This window comes from Alternaria dauci, chromosome 1 (genome assembly GCF_042100115.1).
Source record: "Alternaria dauci strain A2016 chromosome 1, whole genome shotgun sequence".
NCBI lineage: Eukaryota > Fungi > Ascomycota > Dothideomycetes > Pleosporales > Pleosporaceae > Alternaria > Alternaria dauci.
In genome coordinates this window covers 1,366,147-1,390,374 of record NC_091272.1, presented here as the reverse complement: position 1 = coordinate 1,390,374, position 24,228 = coordinate 1,366,147, and the positions used below count along the sequence as shown (strand labels likewise).

General features: G+C 52.4%; 6 protein-coding genes across 6 annotated transcripts; 1 reads left to right on the top strand and 5 right to left on the bottom strand.

Moving 5' to 3' along the window:
* Nucleotides 1–736: 736 nt before the first annotated feature.
* On the top strand, nucleotides 737–2,726 carry ACET3X_000441 (uncharacterized protein; the record flags this gene model as incomplete). Its single annotated transcript, XM_069447737.1, has 6 exons — nucleotides 737–831; nucleotides 881–1,000; nucleotides 1,054–1,314; nucleotides 1,369–1,716; nucleotides 1,840–2,277; nucleotides 2,420–2,726. The coding sequence occupies 6 exons, from the start codon at nucleotides 737–739 to the stop codon at nucleotides 2,724–2,726; spliced, it is 1,569 nt and encodes a 522-aa protein (XP_069310683.1).
* A 450-nt stretch (nucleotides 2,727–3,176) lies between these two features.
* On the bottom strand, nucleotides 3,177–5,262 carry ACET3X_000440 (uncharacterized protein; the record flags this gene model as incomplete). Its single annotated transcript, XM_069447736.1, has 10 exons — nucleotides 3,177–3,501; nucleotides 3,551–4,100; nucleotides 4,148–4,262; nucleotides 4,327–4,437; nucleotides 4,491–4,588; nucleotides 4,643–4,707; nucleotides 4,761–4,786; nucleotides 4,837–4,918; nucleotides 5,011–5,033; nucleotides 5,083–5,262. The coding sequence occupies 10 exons, from the start codon at nucleotides 5,260–5,262 to the stop codon at nucleotides 3,177–3,179; spliced, it is 1,575 nt and encodes a 524-aa protein (XP_069310682.1).
* A 2,411-nt stretch (nucleotides 5,263–7,673) lies between these two features.
* Nucleotides 7,674–9,504, bottom strand: ACET3X_000439 (uncharacterized protein; the record flags this gene model as incomplete). The annotated part of the gene is made up of 5 exons (XM_069447735.1): nucleotides 7,674–7,707; nucleotides 7,757–7,927; nucleotides 7,982–8,740; nucleotides 8,792–8,889; nucleotides 9,160–9,504. 5 exons carry the CDS (start codon nucleotides 9,502–9,504, stop codon nucleotides 7,674–7,676), a joined length of 1,407 nt encoding a protein of 468 aa, XP_069310681.1.
* Nucleotides 9,505–10,057: 553 nt separating this feature from the next.
* ACET3X_000438 (uncharacterized protein) lies at nucleotides 10,058–10,788 on the bottom strand (the record flags this gene model as incomplete). The annotated part of the gene is made up of 4 exons (XM_069447733.1): nucleotides 10,058–10,136; nucleotides 10,188–10,357; nucleotides 10,432–10,657; nucleotides 10,709–10,788. The coding sequence occupies 4 exons, from the start codon at nucleotides 10,786–10,788 to the stop codon at nucleotides 10,058–10,060; spliced, it is 555 nt and encodes a 184-aa protein (XP_069310680.1).
* Nucleotides 10,789–15,952: 5,164 nt separating this feature from the next.
* Nucleotides 15,953–17,976, bottom strand: ACET3X_000437 (uncharacterized protein; the record flags this gene model as incomplete). Its single annotated transcript, XM_069447732.1, has 3 exons — nucleotides 15,953–16,135; nucleotides 16,188–17,765; nucleotides 17,824–17,976. 3 exons carry the CDS (start codon nucleotides 17,974–17,976, stop codon nucleotides 15,953–15,955), a joined length of 1,914 nt encoding a protein of 637 aa, XP_069310679.1.
* A 699-nt stretch (nucleotides 17,977–18,675) lies between these two features.
* Nucleotides 18,676–20,434, bottom strand: ACET3X_000436 (uncharacterized protein; the record flags this gene model as incomplete). The annotated part of the gene is made up of 3 exons (XM_069447731.1): nucleotides 18,676–19,622; nucleotides 19,670–20,262; nucleotides 20,331–20,434. The coding sequence occupies 3 exons, from the start codon at nucleotides 20,432–20,434 to the stop codon at nucleotides 18,676–18,678; spliced, it is 1,644 nt and encodes a 547-aa protein (XP_069310678.1).
* Nucleotides 20,435–24,228: the final 3,794 nt, after the last annotated feature.

Here is a 24,228-nt window from a genome sequence, read left to right as displayed (position 1 = left end):
AAACCTCACACCGTGCTGATTTGAGCGTGAATTGCAGTGCAACGCGGCCCACCAAGTGAGAAAATTTCTTGTCCATGGGGTGCCCTTGGGACAGAATTGTGGACGTCTGGAGTCTGGAGGAAAAATGGAGCGAGATGTTGTGCGGAGTGCGGAGTGTCACGCCTCAGGTCCGACGAGAACTGAGATGGTAGTCATCCATCGTCAGCATTATCTGTGGTACGACAAAACCGCTGCAGCTAAATCATCAATGAAATCACACTATCGTCTTTCCATGGCGCAACAAACGCCTTCCTTTGCCCTGTTGCCCACCCGTTCCCGTCGTCTCGGCATCTATTGTCCCCTAACCGCGCCTAACTCGACTCGTGAACACAAGCACCATGCCGCCCCATCGTGTCAGGCTTGTCATGTCTTCACTCCGCTGCAAGATTCCATGTCGACCCACCACCAATCAGCGTATTTCCCTTCGGAGACCATACCAAGGCAGGAAGCACACCAGCATGTTTTCCAACAGTCGAACGAGGATAGACGTTACCTAGGAAAGTGATGTCCGCTGCGGGGCTCCCACGTTGTTGTCCTGACCCGAGCTGCGCGCCTGGTATCCCCCGAGAGGAGCACGACATATAAACCCTTTTCACGCCCCGACGTCGCGGCTGTTCTCCGTTAACAACGCCTGTTCCGCCTTTGGGGTTGTCCAATATATCCATTTGTAGGGCTATCGGGAAGACAAGACTCCGACATGGTTTACCAGATCGGCAACATATACGGAATCACCGCCATTGCGGTCATTGGCGGTGGACTGTTTGGTTTCGACATCAGTTCCATGAGTGCCATGTATGCTGACTCTCACTACCGCCATCACAGCTGATGCTAATGTTGACAGTCTGCCAACTCAACAATACCGCTGCTACTTCAACCAGGGGCCCAAAGGCCCACCTTTCACAGGCCCTGAAGAGGACTGCTCTGGCCCTACTGCCGATGTGCAGGGAGGTATCACTGCTGCGTAAGCTGAATTCATCAATGTGTTCTAATTTCTCAAACACTGACTTCATGTAGCATGCCTGGTGGCTCTTTCATCGGTGCTCTCGTCTCCGGTTATCTCACAGACAAGCTCGGTCGTCGCAGGGCTATTCAAATCGGTTGTGCCATCTGGATCATTGGCTCCATAATCTCCTGCGCCGCTCAAAACATCGGCATGCTCATCGCCGGTCGCTTCATCAACGGTATCTCTGTCGGTATCTGCTCTGCCCAGGTTCCTGTCTACGTCTCCGAACTCGCTCCTCCTTCCCGCCGCGGTCGTGTCGTAGGATCACAGCAGTGGGCAATCACTTGGGGAATCCTAATTCTTTACTACATCTCCTACGGCTGTAGCTTCATGGATGGAGAAAAGGCCTTCCGTGTTCCATGGGGTATTCAGATGGTTCCTGGAGTTATCCTTGCTATCGGTCTCATTTTCCTGCCGGAATCACCACGTTGGCTTGCTCGACACGACCGCTGGGAAGAGACTCAAGCTGTTCTTACTCTAGTCCATGGTAAAGGAGATCCCAACAGTCCGTTTGTCAAGCTCGAGTTGGATGAGATCCGCCAAATGATCGAATTCGAGCGGCAAAACTCCGATGTCTCTTTCATGGAACTCCTCAAGCCTAAGATGTTGAACCGCCTCCACATCGGCGTGTTCACACAGGTCTGGTCTCAGCTAACGGGTATGAACGTAATGATGTACTACTGTTAAAATGTGACCAGCTAAAGTAGGTTTAGATAATTGTAGTAACGTTGTAGCTAGGAAGAAGGTACTCCTTATATCCCTTATACCTTCCTTTGTCATGAAGTTTGACTGTATAGTTGTTTGTCCAAGAACAACAACTACATCGTATTCGTGTTCGGAATGGCAGGACTTTCCGGCAATACCAACCTTATTGCAAGTTCCGTCCAGTACGTCATAAACGTCCTGATGACCGTTCCTGCTCTTCTCTTCATGGACCGCTGGGGTCGGCGACCTATGTTTGTCCTCGGTGCCCTCCTTATGATGACCTGGATGTTCGCCAATGCTGGTCTCATGGCTTCCTATGGAAAAGCCGCTCCTCCGGGTGGTGTTGGTAATATTGCCGAGCAATCTTGGGAGATTGGCGGTGCACCTGCGAAGGCTGTCATTGCTTGCACATACCTCTTTGTTGCCTCTTACGCGCCTACATGGGGCCCTGCCTCATGGGTTTACCCCCCTGAGATCTTCCCTCTCCGTATTCGCGGAAAGGCGGTTGCCGTCCCAACCTCTTCCAACTGGTAAGTACTTTGCCGCTTACAAACCATGCACGCTATACAAGGGCAGAATCGAACACTCTACCTAGGCAACTACAGAAGTGGTCTTTGATTTTCCCCTTGTATGGCATGCATACGCCGTAACAAAAGACTAACCTCACTCCAGGATCTTCAACTTTGCCCTATCTTACTTCGTCCCACCCGCCTTCGTCAACATCCAATGGCGCGTCTACCTCATCTTCGGCGTCTTTTGCTTCGCCATGGCTGTCCACACCTTCTTCCTTTTCCCGGAGACGGCTGGAAAGACGCTTGAAGATGTAGAAGAGATGTTTATGACGGGTGTTCCAGCCTGGAAGACCAAGGTTGAATACAACAGCACACGCCGTGCAGAGCGTGGCGATATTGATAATGAGAAGGCTGCTGGTCTTGAGCACAGCCCTGTCAGGGTTGAGAATGCCGAGGTCAAGGCTTAGGGTTGGTTGTGTGTTTTTGAACGACTACCGGGGATGCTACATAGCTCTGAAGAGAACCAATAGAGCAGCAGCGCTATGAGTGTGGTCTCCGTGATGCTAGTCCGTACAGCGATCTCGCTTTGTAAGCCCAGCTATCAAGACGGAGCCTTTAGATCATCAGTCCGCCTGGACTATAGTAGACAGAATTACGCTTAATATCAAATGCGCTCCCATCACGCAAACTATCAGAAAAGGTCTCTGAGATATCTCTGCGCCAATTGAACATCAATTCAGCTTGTTAGGCTGGGCTGCCGAAAATTTGAAGTGTGTCATCATCCAATTCAATATTATTAAACATGTAGGAAAGGTCTTTGTTTTTCTTCAAGATCATATTTTCATTCGTGGTATCTATGTATATTGGAATCCATAATATCTTTCCTACAGAAACCTGAAGCCCAGGGCACTGCCCACTTAACAAACAGCATGTGTCTTGCCAGTCTTGCCCTGCAGACTGTGGTCGTCGTCAAAGTGCTCTGTAGGCTTCTTCTTAAAGATGGGACTGACAAGGGTTGAGCGACGACGCATGGCGAACGCATGTTCCCTGTGCTCCTGAATCTTCTTCGCGTCGAGCTTGTCTAGCGTCTGCAGCGCAAGCTTGAAGTCGGCGATTAGTGCGTCGCAACGAGACTTGGTGAAGTCCTCGCGTACGACGACACGCAGCATCTTCATCTTCTCAGAGTGAGGCGCCATGGTATAGGCAGGGACAACCCATCCGCGCTCGCGGAGTTGATGAGCGCTGCTCATCATTAGTCATCATTCCTGCGGAATGTCTCGGGAAAACTCACATGGCGAACTCATCATACTGCTTTCCAAGATCTTCGTCGATTCGGCAAGCAACAAGAGGAAGACCAGCGCCACCCTTCTGGCTCATGATAATAAAACCCAGTGACTCCAGGTTCGCCGCGAGATAGTCGGCAGTACGCGTAAGGTTCAGCATGATCTTCCTGTATCCACGCTTACCCAATCGAATAAGCTGATAGTACTGTCCGATAATCTGGGAAGCTCCGCGGGAGAAGTTGAGAGTGAAGGATGCCTGGTCAGCACCGAGATAGTTGATGTTGAAGACGAGTTCCTGGGGCAGGTATTTGGGGTCGCGCCATACAACCCAACCGACACCAGGGTATACGAGTCCGTACTTGTGTCCGGAAACGTTAATGGATGTGACTTTGGGAAGTCGGAAGTCCCAGAGTAGACCGGGGTTAACGAAAGGTGCAACGAAGCCACCCGATGCAGCATCGACGTGGATATCGACATCGATGTTGCGTTCAACAAGAAGGTCGTTGATGGCTTTGATGTCTTCGTATTCACCGGTGTATGTCGTTCCCAGAATGGCGCCTGTTGGGATTAGTATGTTGTGATGAGATGTATGTTGGGGCAAGTACAAATTCCAATGGTGTTCTCATCAATGAGGTCCACGCATTCCTTGGGGTCGATCACGTAGCGATCAGTGGTGCAGTACACATATCGCTCCTCGACGTCGAAGTATCGGCATGCTTTCTGCATACAGTCAGTAAGTTGTGGTTTCTGACGTGTACATTGCGCGAGCCGGAATGATAAATACCTCCCAGCAAACTTGTACAGCCGAGTTCATGATCATGTTAGGCTTGTCGTAGGGCTTGCCCTCCGCCTTGCGTTTGTTTTGCCAAAGCTTCTTCTGGGCCAGGACTCCCAGCTACAACGTGTCAGTTCAATAGTCTACAACTCCGATCCGGTCTGTTTACTGACCATGATAGCCTCCGAAGATCCAATGGTAGATGTACCGATCGTGTTCGCTTCTGGATCACACGGTGCATTGAAAAGCCTCGCAATCATTGAAACACACCCTTTTGTTGTTTAGCGAGTATCCCCAAAGCTTGCGGCCTGTATTATATACGCACGGTTCTGGATATCGGCGCTCACGGGGTATTCTTCGTAATCGATGAAGTTCTTGGAGAAGGCGTCGCTGTAGGATACGGTTACTTGGCTGATCGCAGAGTGCAGCTCCAATGGACATACACCATGAGTTTCTCGGCTTCTTCTTCCTGGGCAGGCATTAGCACTTGAAATATAGGCGAAATATGGGACATCTTACCATGTACGTTGTTACGAACGACGCCAAGTTCAGTGTTGGGGTGCCATCGAGTGTGAGGTCGTCTTTGATCATACGGTAGGCGCTGGCATGCAGTCAGCAATTTGATCGCCGTCATTGCATAGCGAATGTTGAATCGCTCTCTGAAAATGGCACTCCAAGCAGCGTCATACGTACACATGAGGAGGCATTTCCCGATCCTGTTCACCGTTAGCTTACAATACAGCTTTACATGCGTTGATTGCTCACAGGCATCTCGTGTCTCGGCAGGTCTTCGGCAGCATACTTGCTTCCGTATACGGTAGCAGTGTAGTCGTCTTCTTCATCCTCCGGAGACAGATTAATGGAAGTGGTAGCATCGATGGCTTCGAATTGAGCCTTCTCCTCGGAGATCTCCTTGTGAGTTGCGACTCGATTGATGTGCACCATATCGGCGGTTGTGTAAAGTAGTTTTCTGGGGGTACGAGGAGAAACTGTGGAAGGAAGAAGGAAGGAAGGCGGGAAGCGACAAACAGGAAGCCTGACAAGATTAATCCTGCCGCGGAATCAGCAGGTTATATCCCTCAACAGGAGCTGCTGTGCTTAGCATGCAGCGTAAACACGCCGCCCGCGTCCAGCTCACCCTGCTACCCCACCATAGCACCACATGCATACGACACACGTCGCGCGGCCCTCCTGCAGCCAACGCTCCACGGCGCATATGCCGATCCCGTGTCATCCAGACCGCCTGAGCCAAACGTTTCCTAGTCCGCTCTGCATGAGGCGTTTGTCCTGGGCATAAGACAAGTAAACAGGAGCGCGGTTGCGCGTCCAATGTGCTCATGCGGGAGACACATGTCATAGCGGGGTACCACGCGTTTCGCTAAGCATTTGATGATTGAAGCTTGTCTGCCTAGCAACGAATGGTTTCCACACCGCCTCACGCTAAGGTCATTGACTAATGCTTTCTTGGGAGCTAACAGCGGGGTCTTATACATGTGTAGTGGGCAGTGCCAGGTACGATCTCTCCGGGAGTGTTGGTGTTCGCCCCGCTGTCACATTGCACAGCTGTGAAAGCCCGGAACGGTGCGCAAACGACATCAAGAGCATAAGCTACGCTACAGCGGTGTATACTTGGTTAACGAAAATCTCTCTTGCAGTAAGGCGTTCTTGTAGTACACACAATGTCAGCCTTGGCTATGCCCATGTATACACAACCTCGGTGTTGGCAACAACCAAGGTTTTTTGCTGGACGCTGATTGAACGTGTCTTACCCGCAGCTGAAAGACACGGCTGCGGGTAAGCCGCGGCACGAACCTAGGTGCGCCAAATTGAGATCCCCAAAATTCCAATATGTAACTGTCATCACTAGTGCTGAATGGAGTGAGTATGCTGTGCCATACCATTGTCGACTGCATCAAGTGTCATGTAACGCAAAACGGAAGTGTTCTGATAGGATTGCTTGCATAAATGTATACATATAGATTCCTTCAAGAGTAAAAGTATTACGCCTCTATGTATTGCTGCTCCGCCAATATGTTCAAACACCATGGAAATGCAGATCACCGAGGCTTGCCAATGAATGGTAGCTGGGATTTGAGCGCTATCGCAAGATGATAGTAGAGTAATTACAATCCCGCTGGTCGGAAGATCGACATTTGCGTAGCTTGCTCGAGTATAACCGAAATATTAGCTGCGGAAGTGTTGTTGCTTATGTCGGTGGCGCTGACAAGAAGGCGACCCGACAGTCTGGATGGCTAAAACGGATGCACCACGCTTGAGACTTGGCGACAGAGTTGCCGTACTACGAGGAAACACGGTGGGTGTATGATGCCATATGCATGAGGCTGACACTCCAAGTCGTTTCAGCCGTCATTCTCCCACCTGTCTCCAGAAGCGCTCATATGAAACGGGTTGTGCCCCATAGATCAATTTGAAAAATCCTCTCTTGTCTTATATTATATTCGCAATGCTGATGCGACTTGTTCCTGACGGTGCAGGGCTCGGGCTCGGTGTGGGTTTCGCCGGTGCAAGTGCATCATTTGCTAATTGCACCCGCTTGACGGGATTATGCGGCGGAGGATAATAGGCTGGCGGCTGCGTAGATCGGTGGAGGTGCTCGTCCATCAACTGTCTGACCATCTGTTCAACCTGAGCCCAGTCGTCTGCTCCTGTGGCACCTTTCATCGGTGAATCAGATGGCGGTCGTGAGGGTAGTGCGTCTCGCATCGGTTCGTCTCCGCCTGGTGATCGTACGGCAGTCGAGGTCGCCTCTTGCGTCGAGGGTGGAGAAGTCACATTGTCGCCCACCCAAACCCATGAATGCTGGAGGCTACTTTGAGCGTCTGCACTGACATACGCAATCATCTCTTCATCTTGTTCCAGTTGTTGACTGCTTGTCTGGCCGCTGCGTACGCGATCAAACATCTTCTCCAGGAAAAACGCAACGTTCTTTCCACATGCCAAGTTGATCTTTCGCACATTACCGATAGTTCTCGAAAGATGCAAGCACACCAACGCAGCTTTGTATTCGCCACGGAAGCAGAGCACGAGTATACATCGCCATAAATGCAGACACACCGTGTTACTTGCTATTGATGTCACCTTCTCCTCCCAACTTTTACCCGAATCCCGTTTGGGTGGATTGTGTAACGCTCTCGATACGTACTTTGCAGTATCTTGAGAAACCGAGACGCAGCGCTTCAAAGCATTTGCCCGCTCAGCTGAGGCCGATAGCGGACTGAGGTTGCGCCGGTACATATGGAAGCGAGCAGATAATAAGCAGAAGATTGTGGGTAGCGCCGTTACGTCGAACAACGCACTAGAGTCCGGCTGGTAGGCTTCGGGAAGGACTAGCAGCTTTAACCGAAGCTCCTCATCGAAGCCTTGTAAAGTCTGAGGTTGGATAACGCCCGATCTTAAGACCTGGTGTAATGGTGCGTACAGGCGTGTTATGTGTATATTAGCCACAAAGCCAGTAAAGTGCGCTGGCTTTGCCATTGAGCGGAACGAGTTGTTGGGTTGTATGTAGCGGTCTTCTAGGGAAGACGGTAGGGAGATCTCGCAATCGCTCTCGTTGATGATCATAGGCTTGCTTGTTTCAAGAGAGATGATCCTTAACCAAGGTTAGCACAAAGCAGTGGAGAAACGCGAAAGAAGCACCTCATACCTATCACGAACATAGATGGTCCACCAGAGCCTACGCCGGATTTCGCCCTCGAAGCCGGACCAGCAACCAACTTCAGGACAGATTTCTAGGTCTTGAGCCATTCGCGCAGCAGAAGCGAGCCACATAGAGCCCGCGGAACGCATGCTGCTCTCAGTGGCGTATATACTCAGCAGGAGCGCTGCTTGAGCAAAAGTCATTGATGGTTCCTGAGGCCAGGGTTGGAGCATGGCAGTTGCGCTCTCATACATTTCGTGTCCTTTGGAAGCCGTGGTAAGAGAGCTCAGAGAGCCACAAGCCAGTACTGCGAAGAAAAGCCCAACCCATTCACGCGAGCAGCCGTCGAATGTCTTTGACACATAAACTTCATCCACCTCACGCTGAAATGTTGGCCATTGAATTGCGGGATACCACTCGTGTGTTGTCTCGAGGTAAGAATGGGCGAGGTACGCAAAGTCTGCGCGTGCTGGTAATTCACATGGGCATCGATTCGGAACTACAGCGTTGCTGGGTGTATTGTGCGGCGTGGGAAAAACACCTTTGGAATGCGTGCGGATGTTGCTGCGAACGTGGTCGAAATTATTCAAAGCTGAAAAGACTGCCTGGCGTGGTCCCGGTAATGTGCCAGCGTGTGCTTCGGAAAGTCTGCGCTTCGTATCCGCTCGTTCGGTATCCCAGGCGTCTTTATCCGAGACCTTGGTTCGTAGCTGAGAGTTCATGTGTGTTAACTCGGCAATTTGACTCTGGAGGTCTTGAACCTGTCTATGCAAGTCAGCGACCTTTCACTGGCTGTGACCGTCCACAAGTACGTACTTGATCGATGACATCCGTCGATTAGTCTCTTTCGTGAACTGACACCTATGGTTACGGCTCGAACATTCCGAACAAGCCGACGTCTCCGTCGCATCGCACTGTTGTGATTGTCAGCTACATGCCATCTTAATGCCCGATCTTCTGCTCTGAACTTGCTCAGGGGAGTTATTCGTCTCGGCCAGCCTCGGATGCAGTTTAGCGCACGCTCGCTGGAGGCAACTCGGGTGAAGGATGCTTGTCCAGGTTGCCAATACGTGGTCACCCCTTCCGCGGTCTCATTCGGTCGTTTCCACTTGCATCACTGAGGATTCGCCACACAGAACTTGCTTCCCACGAACATATGAACTCTCCCCGCTGTATTCACTTACCTTCACTTTGCGTTCTCGACAAGCATCGCATGAAGGGTCTTTTCGCCGTTGCCTATAAGCACGTTTTTGAGCATTCAGATTCGCGGACGATATCTGAGTAGGGGATATCATCAGGCCAGCGCCATCGTGATTCTGATCTGGAAGGCTCCCAGATGCGGTGCTGGGTGAAGTTGAGTGACCGTAAGCGTTTGGAGAGTATCCTGGAGACCGGGAACCAAGCTGTGGGACTGCCGGCGCAGTCAGAGTAGTCGCGCGAGCAGCCGGATGTGCCATTGTGAAAGGGCTAGGTGGAGGTATCATGGTCCGTGGTGACTGTCCGCTCGAGCCTGGTGGAGTCCTGCGCATATTGACAGGTAGTCACAGCGCTTGTAGAAGGTCGAGTATGAAAAGTTGAACTTGCCCTATGAAAAGGAACTCCGGGTAAGATATCGTGGTTGTGGGGAAAGAGTAAGTGGTTTCGGCAGTAGCCGAGCACAAACCTACTGTGAACGGACCAACGGTATGCACAGCTCGTGGTACCAGGTAGACGTGGTTAGCCAATGGAAACCAGTCATCAACGCATCATGCGGGTTGCGGAAGGCGAGAACTTGGGAATGAACAAGATGACTAACAGGGCCACTCCCAGAGTGGAGAAGTCATGCAAGCGAGCGATAAGTTGGGTGAGTTGGGTTATTCGGGCATACAAGCCGGAAGCGCGATAGTCGGGTGTTCCGTGTCGCTTCAGAGAGTGTTGTCAGCCAGCCGCTCGGCTGAGTGGCCGAGATGGCACAACTTTGGGTTAGAAGCAGTAGCTAGGCCCACTGGATTGGATTGCGAAGTCGTGTGTGAAGATTGAGGATCCACGGTTGTGAGGAAATGAGGGACACTTCGGCAAACGGCAAGGGTCTACGGAACGATATTAAATCTCGGCAAAGATCCGAAGCAGGAACGCTGGGTAATTCAGGGCTGTCGCATGGGCGAGTCTGCTAGTCGTAATGCTGCACTGATCAGCTCCATGCCCAACTGCAGTGGAATTGCGACTAGCACACCTTCTGGTAAAGCGGGATAAGGACCTTGTCCAGTCGCCACGTTTCGATATCGGATGAGTGCTATGAGCGACGCTGGGATTGGCGATAGTGCTTCGTCCAAAGCACGTGTCGACTTGGCGGTGCGCTGAAATGAAAAGGAACTTCGGGGACCCTGTAAAGGTCTCCTTACCCTGGACCAGTAGGGTAGTTTAGCAAAGCTAGTCCAAGAGCAACGGCGAGAAAGCTTCTCGTGCATTCGACATACCAGTGTACGGAAGTGAGCAAAGTTTATTGCGGGTCGACAGTGCCACAGACGCCCAGGTATGTTTGTTTGGTTTCCGTCAACCAGTGGGCGGATGGAAGTCGTGCACCACTGTCTTTTTGTGTCTCGTGAGTACTGCCCAATGGTTCCGTACACGGGTGTATAGCTGAAGATGCTGCTTGGACTGGAACGCGATGAAGCGATTGTTCTAGCTCGAATCCTACACGGGCTGGTAGCTCCGTTAGTAGACTCGGACGTAGATCCGGATGGTTAGTCTTACATGACAGCTTGTCCGGCTCTGATGAAGCCTTGAGTTCCAGAAGATGATCGGTTCGTGCCTAAATGCCAGACGGTCCACATGGCTCCACCCAAAACGTCCAAGGCATACCTTTTCGGCGAGATTTATACAGGGGTATTCCTGCATGGGACATTGAAGAAAGGCCCTTCGCTAACGCCTGTAGCGATGGCAGATGCACACGGGTTTCCGAGTCTGCAGCACGAGGATTACTCGGTTGAGATGCTCTGGACTACCAAAAGACGATGGCAAACGAGGCGCAAGCCCGTGTTTTTATCGCTCATGGAGCGGGCAGGAACACCGTCATGATGGTTCACTAGCGAAGACTTCCGACACGCCTAGTGGGGTCCACGGATACTGTAGCCAGATGTGCTAAGCCACAGCACGCTGAGCGGTGGATTCGCCGCACACGGCAAGCCACAGCCACAGCAAGTGCCGCGAGAAGTCTGATTTGCTCGTGCATGTGACCTACGTAATGCTCGCACTGATGTCACAAAGAACAAGATTGTTTTGTGCCGGGGGCTGTGAAGCCGTCTCACCTCGTTGGGTAGGTGCAACAAGCGTTGAGGCAACATACTTCCTTGTTCTGGATACTCTTCCGAGAGCCGTTCTGCCCACGTCGCCGGAAAGCACCCTTGACCTTGCGGCGCCCGTCGACAGGTGTGGCACGGCTGCTTGCAAAACGTGGTTCCCCACGTTGCAGCGCGTGCCCGCGCCCGTCGCGGAAGCCCCACAGGCAAGGCCAGCATATCGCTAGACCGTCCTTCAGGATATTCTATGCTTGGCGTAGACGGCCTTTCGGCCAGTCAAACGCGGTCTGAAAAGCTTTGCGGACCCGAGAAATGACCAGAAACCAGGTCAAGGCGGGTGGAAATTTCCCCTCAACTGCCGAACCGCTCGTCTAGACCGCGGCGTTGATGACCCTCGCCACCTGAAACTGACAGCTGTCGGACTGCAAGCCGGATCGGTGCCTTGCGAGGCTTTCGGCGGGCGTCTGGAAAAGGTTGCCATGTTTCTGATGCACGGCAGGCAACGTCGTGGCATCCGCACGAGCGAGCACCAATCTCAGTCGCCTGTGGGCATCTGTTGAGCATGGCGATCTGGCCGTGCACGCCAACACGGAGACCCGCAAAATGCTTCGACTGCATACACGATTTGGGCATGCAACTCGGAGTTTTGATCTTTTTATATCCTGTGCGTCGTTGCACAGGTCGCGTGGAGCGGGCAACACGGTCTAGGTGACATGGGACATGTGCCGCCCAGTGTCGCTTCCATGCCGTCCTCTCCTGCCTGCATAGTCCTGTGTTTGCGCCCTCGACGAAGACTCTGCAAGACAGAGGTGAAGGATCTACGAGTCTGATCTCTTGTTGATCATCTATGATTGCGCGGCCCCCTGACGGGTCGGTAGCTTCCGTCACAGGAAGGCAGCCGATGGGACTTCGAGATGAGTAGCGTGGTGCGAAGCCGGTCATCTGCGAGAATGGGCCGAATGCGTCTTGGCGGACCCGAAGTTGAGTTCTGCAACCCGAATTCGACATGCGATCGGCTCTCCGATAAGGCGCCGTTGGAGGTAGGCTAAAATTTCGCCGACGATCTTTCGCCTGGCGGCTTCCGACGACGACGATCAGCACATGTCAGTCCAAAGTAAGGACGCATGCAGAAAATCTTTCCAGCGCTTGGAGAAGGAGAGGGCCGTGTCGCTGGCGGGCAGATGGGGATTGGCGCGATTTGGAGGCGCGTTGGGGTACAAGTGGCGACGTGACAACGCGTCCATTTCGCGGCAAAAGCTCCTGGTCGGCGAAGAGAGCGAGAACAGCATGCGTCGACAGGACGGTCGTCTGAAGGATCCATCATGGTGCTCCTGCAATATCCGTAGTCCTCTTGGTGGTGGTCGTAGTGGATGGTGTTTGCACAACGTCAAGTTCCTCGCACCTTCCATCCCATCCTCGGACCATGATGCCGGTGTTTACGTCCATCAGTAGAGCAGGCACGTTTGTCTACAGGTAGACACGACTCTGTACCTCTTCTCCTCGACGCCCTCACTCCAGTGGTGCATCTCATCAACTGGGTAACACTCACCTCACTTGATACCAAGGCGCAATGTCGTGGCTTCGTGAGGTGAGACATGTCTCACCCGCCATTCCAATTTGCCCTTGTGCGAGGCGCATAGATTGCCGCATACCAAGAGGCGGCAACCTTAACTAAACCTCCAAGCAACGGTCAAGACAGGCTCCCTGCTGGGACATAAATACCACAAGACAGCACATGGCTCTCTGCTTGGCTACAAATCATGGCGCAGCGTATTCGCAACGGTATTTTAAGCATTCCCTAGCAATTTCCCCGAGGACAGTTCTCCCTACAACATGCACTCAACCAGCTACCCCTCATACGGGGCTTGGCGCAACGTCCATCCTCGGTACATCCCCTGACCCTTGATGCAACTTCATGTATCGATGTCAGCACCCAGGTCGCAACAAGAACAATAGTAATATTCAATTAATCAACCCTCTTCTCCACAATCATGTCCACAGAGGCAGTCCTAGTGCCTGCACCGCTCTATAACCACAAAGTCCTCAAACCCCCATCAACAGAACCATGACGTCCGCGCAACAAGATGTCCAATTGCACGACTTTTCCAACATATTTAGCTTAAAGGGTAAAGTCGCTGTCGTGACTGGTGGCTCATGAGGCCTTGGTCTCCACGCAGCATCAGGGTACAAACTCTTTTCCGCCTAGTATCACCTTCCTAATCCTCTCCAGTCTTCTGCAAGCCGGCTGTTCCAAGGTATTCATCACCTCACGCGAAACCGACGACTATGACGCTGCCGCCGCAGCTCTAAACGCGCTTCCCAACAAATCCCCGGGTGCACAGGCCTACGCCATCCCTGCGGACAGCTCTAAGCTATCTGAAATCAATCGTCTAGTGCAAGAAGTAAGCAAACATACCGATCACGTGGATATCCTCTTTGTGAATGCAGGAACTACATGGGGTAGTAAATTTGAAGAGACGGACGAGAAGAATGCGTGGGATAAAGTCATGGATTTGAATCTCAAGGGTACATTTTTCACGATTCAGAAGTAAGTTACATCACATTCTCTGTTCTACCTTGATCTCTAGGGGAAGACTCAATTAGCGGGGATGAAAGGGCTGACGTAACTTAGATTCACACCCTTGCTCACAAAAGCCGCAACAACACAGCACCCCTCGCGCGTCATTGCAATGGGCAGCGTAGCAGGAATCGTTACTGGCGAAACTGGCGAAACAAACGCTTGATCGTATGCTGCTTCCAAGGCAGCAGTCCTTCATCTTGTACGTTACCTCGCTGTTGAACTAGGGCCCAGACACGTCCTTGTTAACGGAATTGCTCCTGGGGTTATGGTGACTAAGATGACACGCGCTTTGATGGGGGGCGCGGCCGGCGAGGAGGCGTTAGCAAAGAAGCATCCGAACGGAAGGATGGGAAAGCCAGAAGACATAGCTGCTGCGGTTGTGTACTTGAGCAGTAGAGCTGGTGGGCATATTAACGGTCATACGATTGTGATTGATGGCGGAAAGATTCATTGGAGAAACAATCTGTAGAGGCGGTAACAAGTACTAGGCTTCACCTGAGGGGATACCCATTCCATGCATGCCCCGGTACCCGCTCTTCTCAGGCTTCTTCCATTGTTTCAACACCTTCTCTTTTACCTCTTCTTTGATCTCGTACACCTCCACCCTGATGGGTCGGCACGTACTCTTCATTCCTTGGTCGTCTTCTCCCTCTTTCTCGTCTTTGCTCCCACTAGCCTCTTCCGCCTGAGTCCAGCCCCAGCGACTCAAGTCTCCACCGGGACACGTGCTCAACGCGCAGAGTAAGTCCTGCTCAGCGAAGAACGTAAGAAAGCTGTCTTTCGTTGCAGGGCTAGCTTCCATGAAGTAACGGCCCTGGGAATCTAGTCCAGTAACTTGGAATACATTGAGCACATCGTGCACGTCAAATTCTGTAAGACCGTAGGGGAGAACGGAACGGACAAGATTGGAGTGACAATGATAGTCGTACGAGGCGCCTGTTAGCACGTTTCCAACTGTAAACATTAGTTAGTCAGCTCACTCTTACCGATTTCAGGCCTAGGCAAAACTGAACTGGAGAATATGAACCAAAAAAAAAAAACGAAAGCGGCACAGCGACCTTGCTAAATAAAAAAACATACATACCATACGGATCACACCTCGTCCCCAAGAGATCATTACACCTCCCACCCCACTTGGTAACCCCACCCCTCTCGTCCCTCCCCGCCTCCCTCCCACGCCCCTTCCCCTTCCCATCACTATCCCTAATCTCACACCCATCCTCGACCAGCCCACACAACGGCCTCATAAACGGCAAACAACTCCACAACCTATCACCCTGCACCACATGACTTCCCTGCAACTGCCTCGTCCTGCTAGCCCAGAACCGCTCTCGGGGATCATGCCGGTTCCACACGTTCAAGTCGCCCACCTGCGGGCCTTCTGGCGTGGAAAGACGGAACAAGGCGCCGGCAGGTACCGTCCAGGCTTTTCCGCTGCGGGGAGGGACAACAAAGTCTTGGGTTTTGGTCAGGTCTGTGGTGGGGGAGAGGCGGCGGAGAGACGTGTACAGGGCTGTTGGGGGGTGGAGGGGGGAGTCGGCCGAGGTGGGGAAGTAGGCTGGGGCTGGGGGGATGTCGTCGGTGCGACGGGCGTCGGTGGCTACTGCTGCTGCCATGACGATAAATTGTGAGAGAGTTTGTTGGGTGAGAGATTTCGTTCGGCGTATTGTGCAGGGGTTCCTGTTTGTATGTATTGATATGGTAATACGGGTTGGGGTGGTGAAGATGGTTCGGTCCGCGGTATCTCCCTTATCGGGTCATTTCTCGGAGTAGAACCAACAGGTACCCACCCCTACGTACTAATGCGCCGGCGGTAAGCGTAGTAAGAGAATGGGCCGATGTCGGATGTGTCTTACTGTTGGCCAGGAACAAGTGTTAGGTTCGACAGCTGTATCGCTCAAATTCTCGGTTGATTGCCTATGCAATATGTTCATGTTTCCTTACCTTCTGTGTAAAGTTCTATAGTACATGACGGTGGCTGACTCTGTTTACTCATTCATTCAACTTATGTAGCACTTTTTGAACACCAATTCCCTGACCTTTTGATACCCAAATGCTGTGGGCGCCATGCGTGAAAGTAGAGCTTGCAATGTGAAACATGAAGAAAACTTAGGAAGCTTACACGCCCGCACTCTTCACATCCGCTTGATCGCCATTAACAGCAGCCTCAAGCCTATCCACTATTGTGCTACCCCCCTTCTTGTCGTTTCGGGACGGGCTTGACTCTGGGCTGGGGATGTCGAGCGTATTCGATCGCTTGGGGCGGAAGGGAATGGGTGTGGTAGGTCTCGATGAAAGGAACTGTGTTGTGTTAGCAAAGAGCTTTGCATGAAGAGTGACGAGTAAGACTTACTGAGGAAGCAGCGCTCAGCATGGCGATGAGAGACGCTTGAACCACATCCTGGTGGATACCGACACCCCAGACCTTTTGACTGCTTTGTGCAGCTGTGCAACCAATGTAGGTTGCAGCCTTTGCATCTTTGCTCGTACCGATGGTGTGCTCGTTGTAGTCTACAACGTCAAGGTCGATGCCCAGACTCCTCAGTGCATCGGCCAGCGACGACAGCGCACCAGTACCCGATCCCTGGATCTTGTGTTCCTGGCCGTCAATCTCAATGACGCCGTTGAAGATACGGCGCAGATTGCGGCTGCTGGCTGTCCGCCCGTCTTGTGGGGGCAGAGGTGTCTCTGAACGGTCGGCCTTGATCTCGTAGTCGACTAGAGAGAAGCGAGGGTTGCGCTTGAGGTGATAGGCCTCTTCGAAGAGGTTCGTGATCTCGGTAGGAAGGAGTTCGCGGCCGAGCATGTCCGTCTCCTTTTGTACGATCTTGGAGAAGGCAATTTGGAGACCACGAGGAAGGTCGAGTTCCAGCTGGCGTTGGATGATCCAGGCAATTCCGCCCTTTCCACTCTGCGAGTTGACGCGGATGATCGCTTCGTATGTGCGGCCAATATCTTGCGGGTCCAGAGGCAGGTACGGGATCTGCCATCGACTCTCGTTGGTCGCGCCGTTCTTCTTGCGCATCTGGAAGCCCTTCTTGATCGCATCTTGATGCGAGCCACTGAAGGCACACACGACAAGCTGACCTCCGTATGGTGCGCGTGGGTGTACCGGAATCTTGTTGCAGCTCTCGACCATATCGATGATCGACTTCAGATCCGAGAAGTCGATGTTTGGGTGTATGCCTTGTGTGTACAGGTTCAGGCCCAGGGTAACGAGGTCGACGTTTCCAGTGCGCTCTCCATTGCCAAACAGTGTGCCTTCTACTCGGTCTGCGCCCGCCATTTGTGCCAGTTCGGCTGCTGCAACCGCGCATCCCCGATCGTTGTGCGGGTGCAGAGAGACGCAAATCTTCTCCCTCTCGGAAATGTTCTTGCAGAAGTACTCGATCTGATCGGCGTAGACGTTGGGCGTCGACATTTCTACCGTGGCTGGGAGGTTGAAGATGAGCGGGTTCTCGACACTGGGTTCCCATGCCGCTTTGACAGCCTCGCAGACCTTGATGACGAACTCGGGCGATGAGTCTGAGAAGGTCTCTGGCGAGAACTCATATGCCCATTCTGTGCCGGCCTGCTCAGGATCGTCCTTGGTTATTGAGCGCGCGTACTTTGTGCATTCGACCGCGAGGGCAATCGTCTCGTCATCGTTCATGTTGAAGACAATTTGCTGGAAACACGGGCTGGTCGCAAGGTACAGGTGCAGGATGGCCTTGCGCGCACCCTTGAGGGAGTCGACGGTGCGGCGGATGAGCTCTTTGCGACATGGCGAGAGAACCTGGATCCATACGTCGTCTGGCACGATGCCGGGCGTTTGGATGAGGCGTTGTGTGAAGTCAAAGTCAGTTTGCGACGCGGACGGGAAGGAGACTTCGATTTCCTTGTAGCCGAGCTTGACCAGCATGTTGAAGTAGTCCCATTTTTGCGCGCCATCCTGAGGTCCGTGTCAATTCCGCGTACTGGAGCGACCATCTTGGTGGGGTGATGCTTACCATGGGATCGACTAAACTCTGGTTGCCGTCTCTCAGGTCCGTTGACAGCCAGCGGGGTGGCTTGTCGATTGTCTTGTTAGGCCATGTCCTGTCTGGCAGGTTCAGTGGTTTGAAAGGCTGGTATTTCTTCCATGGCTCCTTGAGCATAGGCATCTTGTTGGAGACTAGATCAGCGGGTTGCTTGAGGCTCTACTCTGCGCAGTGGACTGTCGTTTGTTCGCTCCAAAAAAGATGAAGAGCCAGAAGATTATTTTGGGCGTGTTCACAAGGAGCCAACACTTTCTGAGTATTGAAAAGACGTCGGAGAAGAGCGCGCAGGCAGGGTATTAGTACAGCAATAGGTATGATTCACCGTATGATTCACAACAAAAGAAAACTTTGGTCGGTGATACTAAGCCTCTAAGCCGGCTACTGGCAATGGCATATGACGATGCGGGGCGCAGAAATTCGCTTGCGCGCGCCCTGTGCATTCAATTGCGGGGTCCGATTTCGGGCTGCCTGAACTATTGCAAGCCGACAAATCAACACGACCGGATTGATTGCTTTACGAAGCGTTCGGGACTCTCCACGAAAACACGAAGCACGATGACAGAGGTGCGCATAGAACTGGTGCGTGTTCACAACCGTTGACCAGTTGTTTGTTGAAATTCCTTTTCAGCCTGTGAGTCCGACAGACAGCGGGTATTCCAGGCACATACCCATAGAGAAACGCACACTAATGCAATGGAGCGGATTGCCCGCAACAAGTAGATTTGCATTGACGTACACCACACCAGTCTGCCTTTACCATTAACGCCGTTCACGCGACCGGGAGCCAGCCGGTTTGTGGCTAGCTAAACGCTTCCAGCTCAGCTAGAAGAGAGGGACCCTCAGACCGCAGCACTCGACCTCACTGCCCTTAACCCCAACAGTGCGCCCAAAGTACAGACTGCCAAACTCCTGTACAAAGGCGCGGTCAGCCTCTGACCATGTGTCTAGTCCCATGCGCGACAAGTCGTCTCTATCGACAATCACTGCATCGCTATCATTATCATCCTCCTCCCTTTCGCCTTGGGTGTCCGCCTCGATGATTTGCGATAGCGACCGTAGGAGCAATGAGGACTGGCGGTGGAAATATGCAATGATTGCTGTCTCCAACGACTGCGAGTAAGCAGCGAGGTCACCAATCAGCTCCCGATCAGTCTCCCGCTCCGCTGTCGTGTATGCATCTCTCTCGCCAGCTGAAGCCCACCACATGTAGCCCATGTATGCAAGTCTTGACCATGTTGTCGGCTCTACCACCGTGTCATCGTATGCTTCGTTGAAGTCGTCGTCGGCACGCTTGGTATCGACCTCGTCTCGGGACAGCAGGGGCGCCGCATCGTCGTTCTCTTCGTCGGAATATGGCTCGGGCGACGTTTCCGATCTGTTGCGCTGTTTGAATAGCTCTTTGTGTAGCAGCTTGTAGCGCGCAACGTCCCGCTGGCTAGCCTTGATCAAGCTGCCATCGCTGGTCCGTATCCGTGGCCATCGTCGCTCTTGCGGCGGCGCATCATATGTAGGTGGCAGTTCGACAATGATGTCGTACAGCTGTGTCTTTGTGACGATGATTTCGTCAGTCGTACACGCGACCCAACCCTCTGAAGGCACAAGGCCGGGTGTGTGTCCGCCGTGTTTGGGGTTGCGAAGGTGTTCGAGGAGAGGAATGTCGTGTACGCCGACGGAGAAGAGGGAGGGTAGACGTAAGAGGTTTTCGGTTTCCGGCGCTAGCCGTTCGGTGTCGCGGGGAGAGATGCTAGAGAGGACAGAGAGGTTGTAGACTGGCCCGTTAGCTGAGAGAAGTCCAGGCGCGACGTCCAAAACGTACCGAATTCGCAAGCAGTCCTGACCGGGGGGATGCCCACAAAGAGAATACGTTTCCTCAGCAGAGCCGCCTGTTGCAGCCGGAAGACCAATGGGCCGAATGTATCCAGGAAGCGCTGTATCGATAGAGCTGGGTGGTAGTCTGGGAGGCTCTCCTCGTCCTTGATGACGGCGCTCACAGTCGAGATTGCGCGCGCTCTGCTGTGACCCTTGGGCTCGCCTTCGTCAGAGACATGCCCTTTGTCATGTCTTGACACCTGTTCCTGCCAGAATTCGTCCAACGGCGTCACAGCTTCCGGATCGTCCGCCAGGGACGCAGCCAACCTCTCCAAACGGCCGGCAAGCAGCCAACTCCGTCCAAGCCTGCCAAACTTGCCCTCTTTCTGCACTAATATTCCGACAGAAACGAAGGTGGCATTGCGATCCTCTTCACTCGCTTCACCCTTTGCGAATGCGCTGAGTCCGGCATATCCATCATGGGTAAAGTAGACGAGGTCATTCTGCACAGAGTGTAGACCCGAGGGCAGCGATTTGTATTCGACGGCGTTGTCCAAGGAAATATCCGGCGTCGTTGTGCGTTTCCAAGCAATGGTGTAGCTGTAGCTGGTCAGCGCCTTGCTCCGCGACGATACCTACTCAGCCTGTCCAAGTGTCGCATGACGTACCCGACTTTCTTGTCGAATTTGATAAGGAACAACGCTTCAACCCGGGGCGCATCCTCATCATGAGAGCCCACGTTAGTTGCGCTCGACTCGGTCGAGGCCGACATGGTGGCTGAGGGTTGGTTGAGGGTTAACAGCTGCTGCGCAGGCGGCTGTCGTGATGCAGCAGTCGCTAGGTACGCGTCGCTTAGCCTCGCCCGTCATCCCTGAGCTCTTGAGAACATTTCCCAACAACGCTGCACCGACACCAAATTTAAGAACGCCAAAATGTCATCAGTGCTTGATGTTACATTGCGCGTTGCATGGTGGAATCCCATGATGTGGGATCCCATGATGCAGAACGGAGGCGGGGTTTAGTCATTGCGGTTCCGCCGATGGTTGCACGCTTGCAAATGTACATGAGAAGAATCAGACACGCTGACGATGGTCTCTCAGTTCCAAACAGTTCATTTCGTGAACCCGCCATTGCGTTTGGAGAATATCGCTACTTATTACTGCATTACTGCCCTGGAGCCTGCCCAACGCTCTCGGTCAACAAGTCGGATGCGCATTCCGGAACTTATATCCTGTTACAAGGGCGACTATGTGAAAAGCCTGGCCCAAGACAGCACAGATATGGTGTATCTGGTGAGAGTGGCCCCATATGTCGAACGAGCCGGGACTGAGTCGCTCTGGCAGTCTTCCAACGAAGCAGGAAACCCCAAACAATAGGACCAATCCTTCAGTGAGATACCACTGAGCGCCGATTTCTTCACATGCACGACTCCATCCAAGTTTGCCGATGCCGTGGAAGATTGGAAGCATGGCTGTGAGTGCAAGAGCACTAAAAGTACCACCACGAAGCGTCCGCATCTTATTTCCACCACCCCCAGTATCGAACAATACAACAGCAGCGGCGACAGCAGCGCTCCCGTTGAGACACCAATATACGCGCTGGGCCACGGGATCACAGCGAGCAGCATAATACGTGGCTGATGAGCCCCCACCCAGAGCAAGGAGACATATGCCGAAGATGTCGAAACGGCCCCAGCGATGGTGAATGTTATAAGAGTGACTCCGTAGTGTGTGGAACGTCGTACTGAGTCCGAAGCACAGAGCTGCTGCGGTCAAAGAAATGCCAAAGGCAAACTTGTCGCCAGTCGTGAGATTGAGTCTGCTCGAGATGGCAAATCTGTGCAGCGTGATGCCAGCCCCCACAAATGCAGCACTGCCCAGAAGATGAGTCCATATGTTCATCGTTTCCATATGGAGGCAACGCCAGAGGCGAAAGGATCTTTTGTATGAATGCGTCGGCATGGGATGTCCGCCAACAATGAAGTCATTATCTTGGAGCCATGTTGGGATATCGTCTTTTGTTCCTATGACAGGCCAGTATGGTTCGACATCTTTCTTGTCGTGTAGTATTGGGGAATTGCTGCGAGCTGAGGATGTGGAAGCTGGTGAGAGTGTTGCGTCTTTGACCATGTTGGCAGCTTCGATGTGTTGCGACTCCAGAGCTGGAGTTGGGGTTCGGGCTGTCATGGCATTATGAAGGGGATATGCGTTCTGGGTGTGGTATCAGCTACAGGCAACAATGGTGTTAGGAGAGCATGTGGGGTCGACAACTTAACTCGCTTGGGCCTGATGTGTTTCGGTAACCTTCGCGCCTGCCACCCGGCGCTATACAATGCGTGTTCGTTGGCTCGGTTAAGCTTCAGTTCATCTCCATGTCGTATTATCGCGGCACAGTTATCGCTATGAAGCGCATTCGGTATCACATGGGGGTACGAGTACAAGTTTTTTCTACCAAGACAACGCACGTTGCCTTCCTTCTCTCAGGAAATTGGAATGAAACTGGCAGTGACAGGGCACATTTCAGCGACTGAGTCCGCGTCCTTCATATCTGAGACGTGCAGTGATGGTGAACGAGCTGTAAAGGATGCCACCACTACCAAAGGAAGCGCTTCAGCCTCACACCTCCTGCATTTACCTTCTGTTTTTATGATGATACTGATCATATACATGTAACTAGCATGTACCGCCTCAGTGACCTGACTTGGTATACATCAATCATGACCAACAACACTGTGGCCATCGTACATCCGACTGTGTCAGGGTGGGTGTCTGCCCCAGACAGTAGAGGTACGATGGATATCATCTGGTCCTCTTTTCTGACAATCTTTCTCTGTACATGGACAGCAGTCTGTCTCAACATTCCTCATCCTGACGACTCGAAGCGCGACATCTTCTTCCGCAAAGCAAAATGGATGTTCTGGGCCATAGTTGGGCCTGAAATTGTCCTTGCAATCGCTATCGGACAGTACGCATCCGCTCGACGATCGAAGAAACGATTCCATCGCTTGGGTCATACGAATTGGACGATTCGACACGGCTTCTTTGCAGATATGGGAGGCATTCTACTTCAGCCAAGGGACAGTTCCCCGTTTCTTGTCAATGGCCGGCAGCTGGCATACCTTGTTGAGAAAGAGTACATCAAGTGTCCTGATATAACGGCTGAAGAGATATGGGACAAGTCCAAAGCCGATACTTTGGCGAAGCTTATTACTTTGGTCCAGGCCAGCTGGTTGGTGATTCAGCTGTTGGGTCGGGCTGCACTGAGGCTCTCTACTACAACCTTGGAGTTATCAGCTGGAGCTATTGTATTTTGCACATTTGGAACCTTCTTCTGTTGGCTGCACAAGCCAGCTGATGTACAGAGGGGTATTGTGCTTACCACGGATGTCACGACTGCTCATATTCTGCTTAACGCTGGTCCGGCTGCTGCTGCACCATATCGACACACACCTCTTGACTTTGTTGCGAAAGAGTCTTTCACTTGCAGCTACGACGTTATGGGCTATATGAATCGTCGATGGGATCACCCGGAGCGGCCACTACGAAAATTCCCGAACGATCGCTTTCCCGACATCTGCACATTCGAGAAATTTGGGCTCTTCTGCTTGACCTCGGCTTATGCTGCCTCACACATGATCGCGTGGAACTTCTCGTTTCCAACAAAAACGGAGCTTCTGCTATGGCGTGTGTTCAGTTCGCTATTCACAGGAGTTACTGTGTTCTTCTGGATTTTTGAGACATGTGCGGCTCGACAGCGCTTTGGACGTTGGGACAAATACCTCATCTGGCTTCGATTGAAACAGGCTCCAGATATTTTACAGGCAGACGAAGAGAACGTCAAAGTCACTACGCGCCAGGATACGATCAATCGCCTGGACGCCTTCGAACAAGAGCAACGCAAGGCTAAGCCTATATTGATGTGGGAACTCGCGCTTCTTGCTCCTATCGTGCTTCTGTACTCAGCCGCGAGAGCCTATATGATAGTGGAAGTCTTCGTGAGTCTCAGAGAAGTACCAGTCGGGGTGTACAAAACGTTTGAGGTTGCAGAACTAATCCCTCACTGGTAATAAAAACCTATACGTACAAAGCTTTTCGAGTCTAAGAGCAGCACGCTGTAATTTTTTATGCATGAGTAGAGTGATGAATGTTGATGTATCGTTCGGGTGCGCGTATGGTACCGGCCTTTCGATGGTCAGGCTGCAATCGAGCCCTCATGCCGTGGCGGCTGTCGCGTTAATGGCGAATTCGTTTACACGCATGGTCGATTTTGAAATGTGTCTTACTCGTGATGCGCACAAGTCCTCGTACGAAAAGCTATTGACGCAAAACTCACGTGCGGAGATGAAGTCAGGACAGCATTTGCAAACCTCCGTTGAGGTTTGTTTTGCGCTCGACCCCGACCCCGCGGCAGCCTAGGCGCGACTTCGACCTTTCCTCCGGCAAGTGGCACCACTCTGTAGACCAGCGTAATTATTTGCAGCATCCTTTGATACAATCGCGATCCAAACAGCCCCGTACAAGAATTGTGGTTAACGCAAATGATGATGCTGGAACAACGGAATGCTGA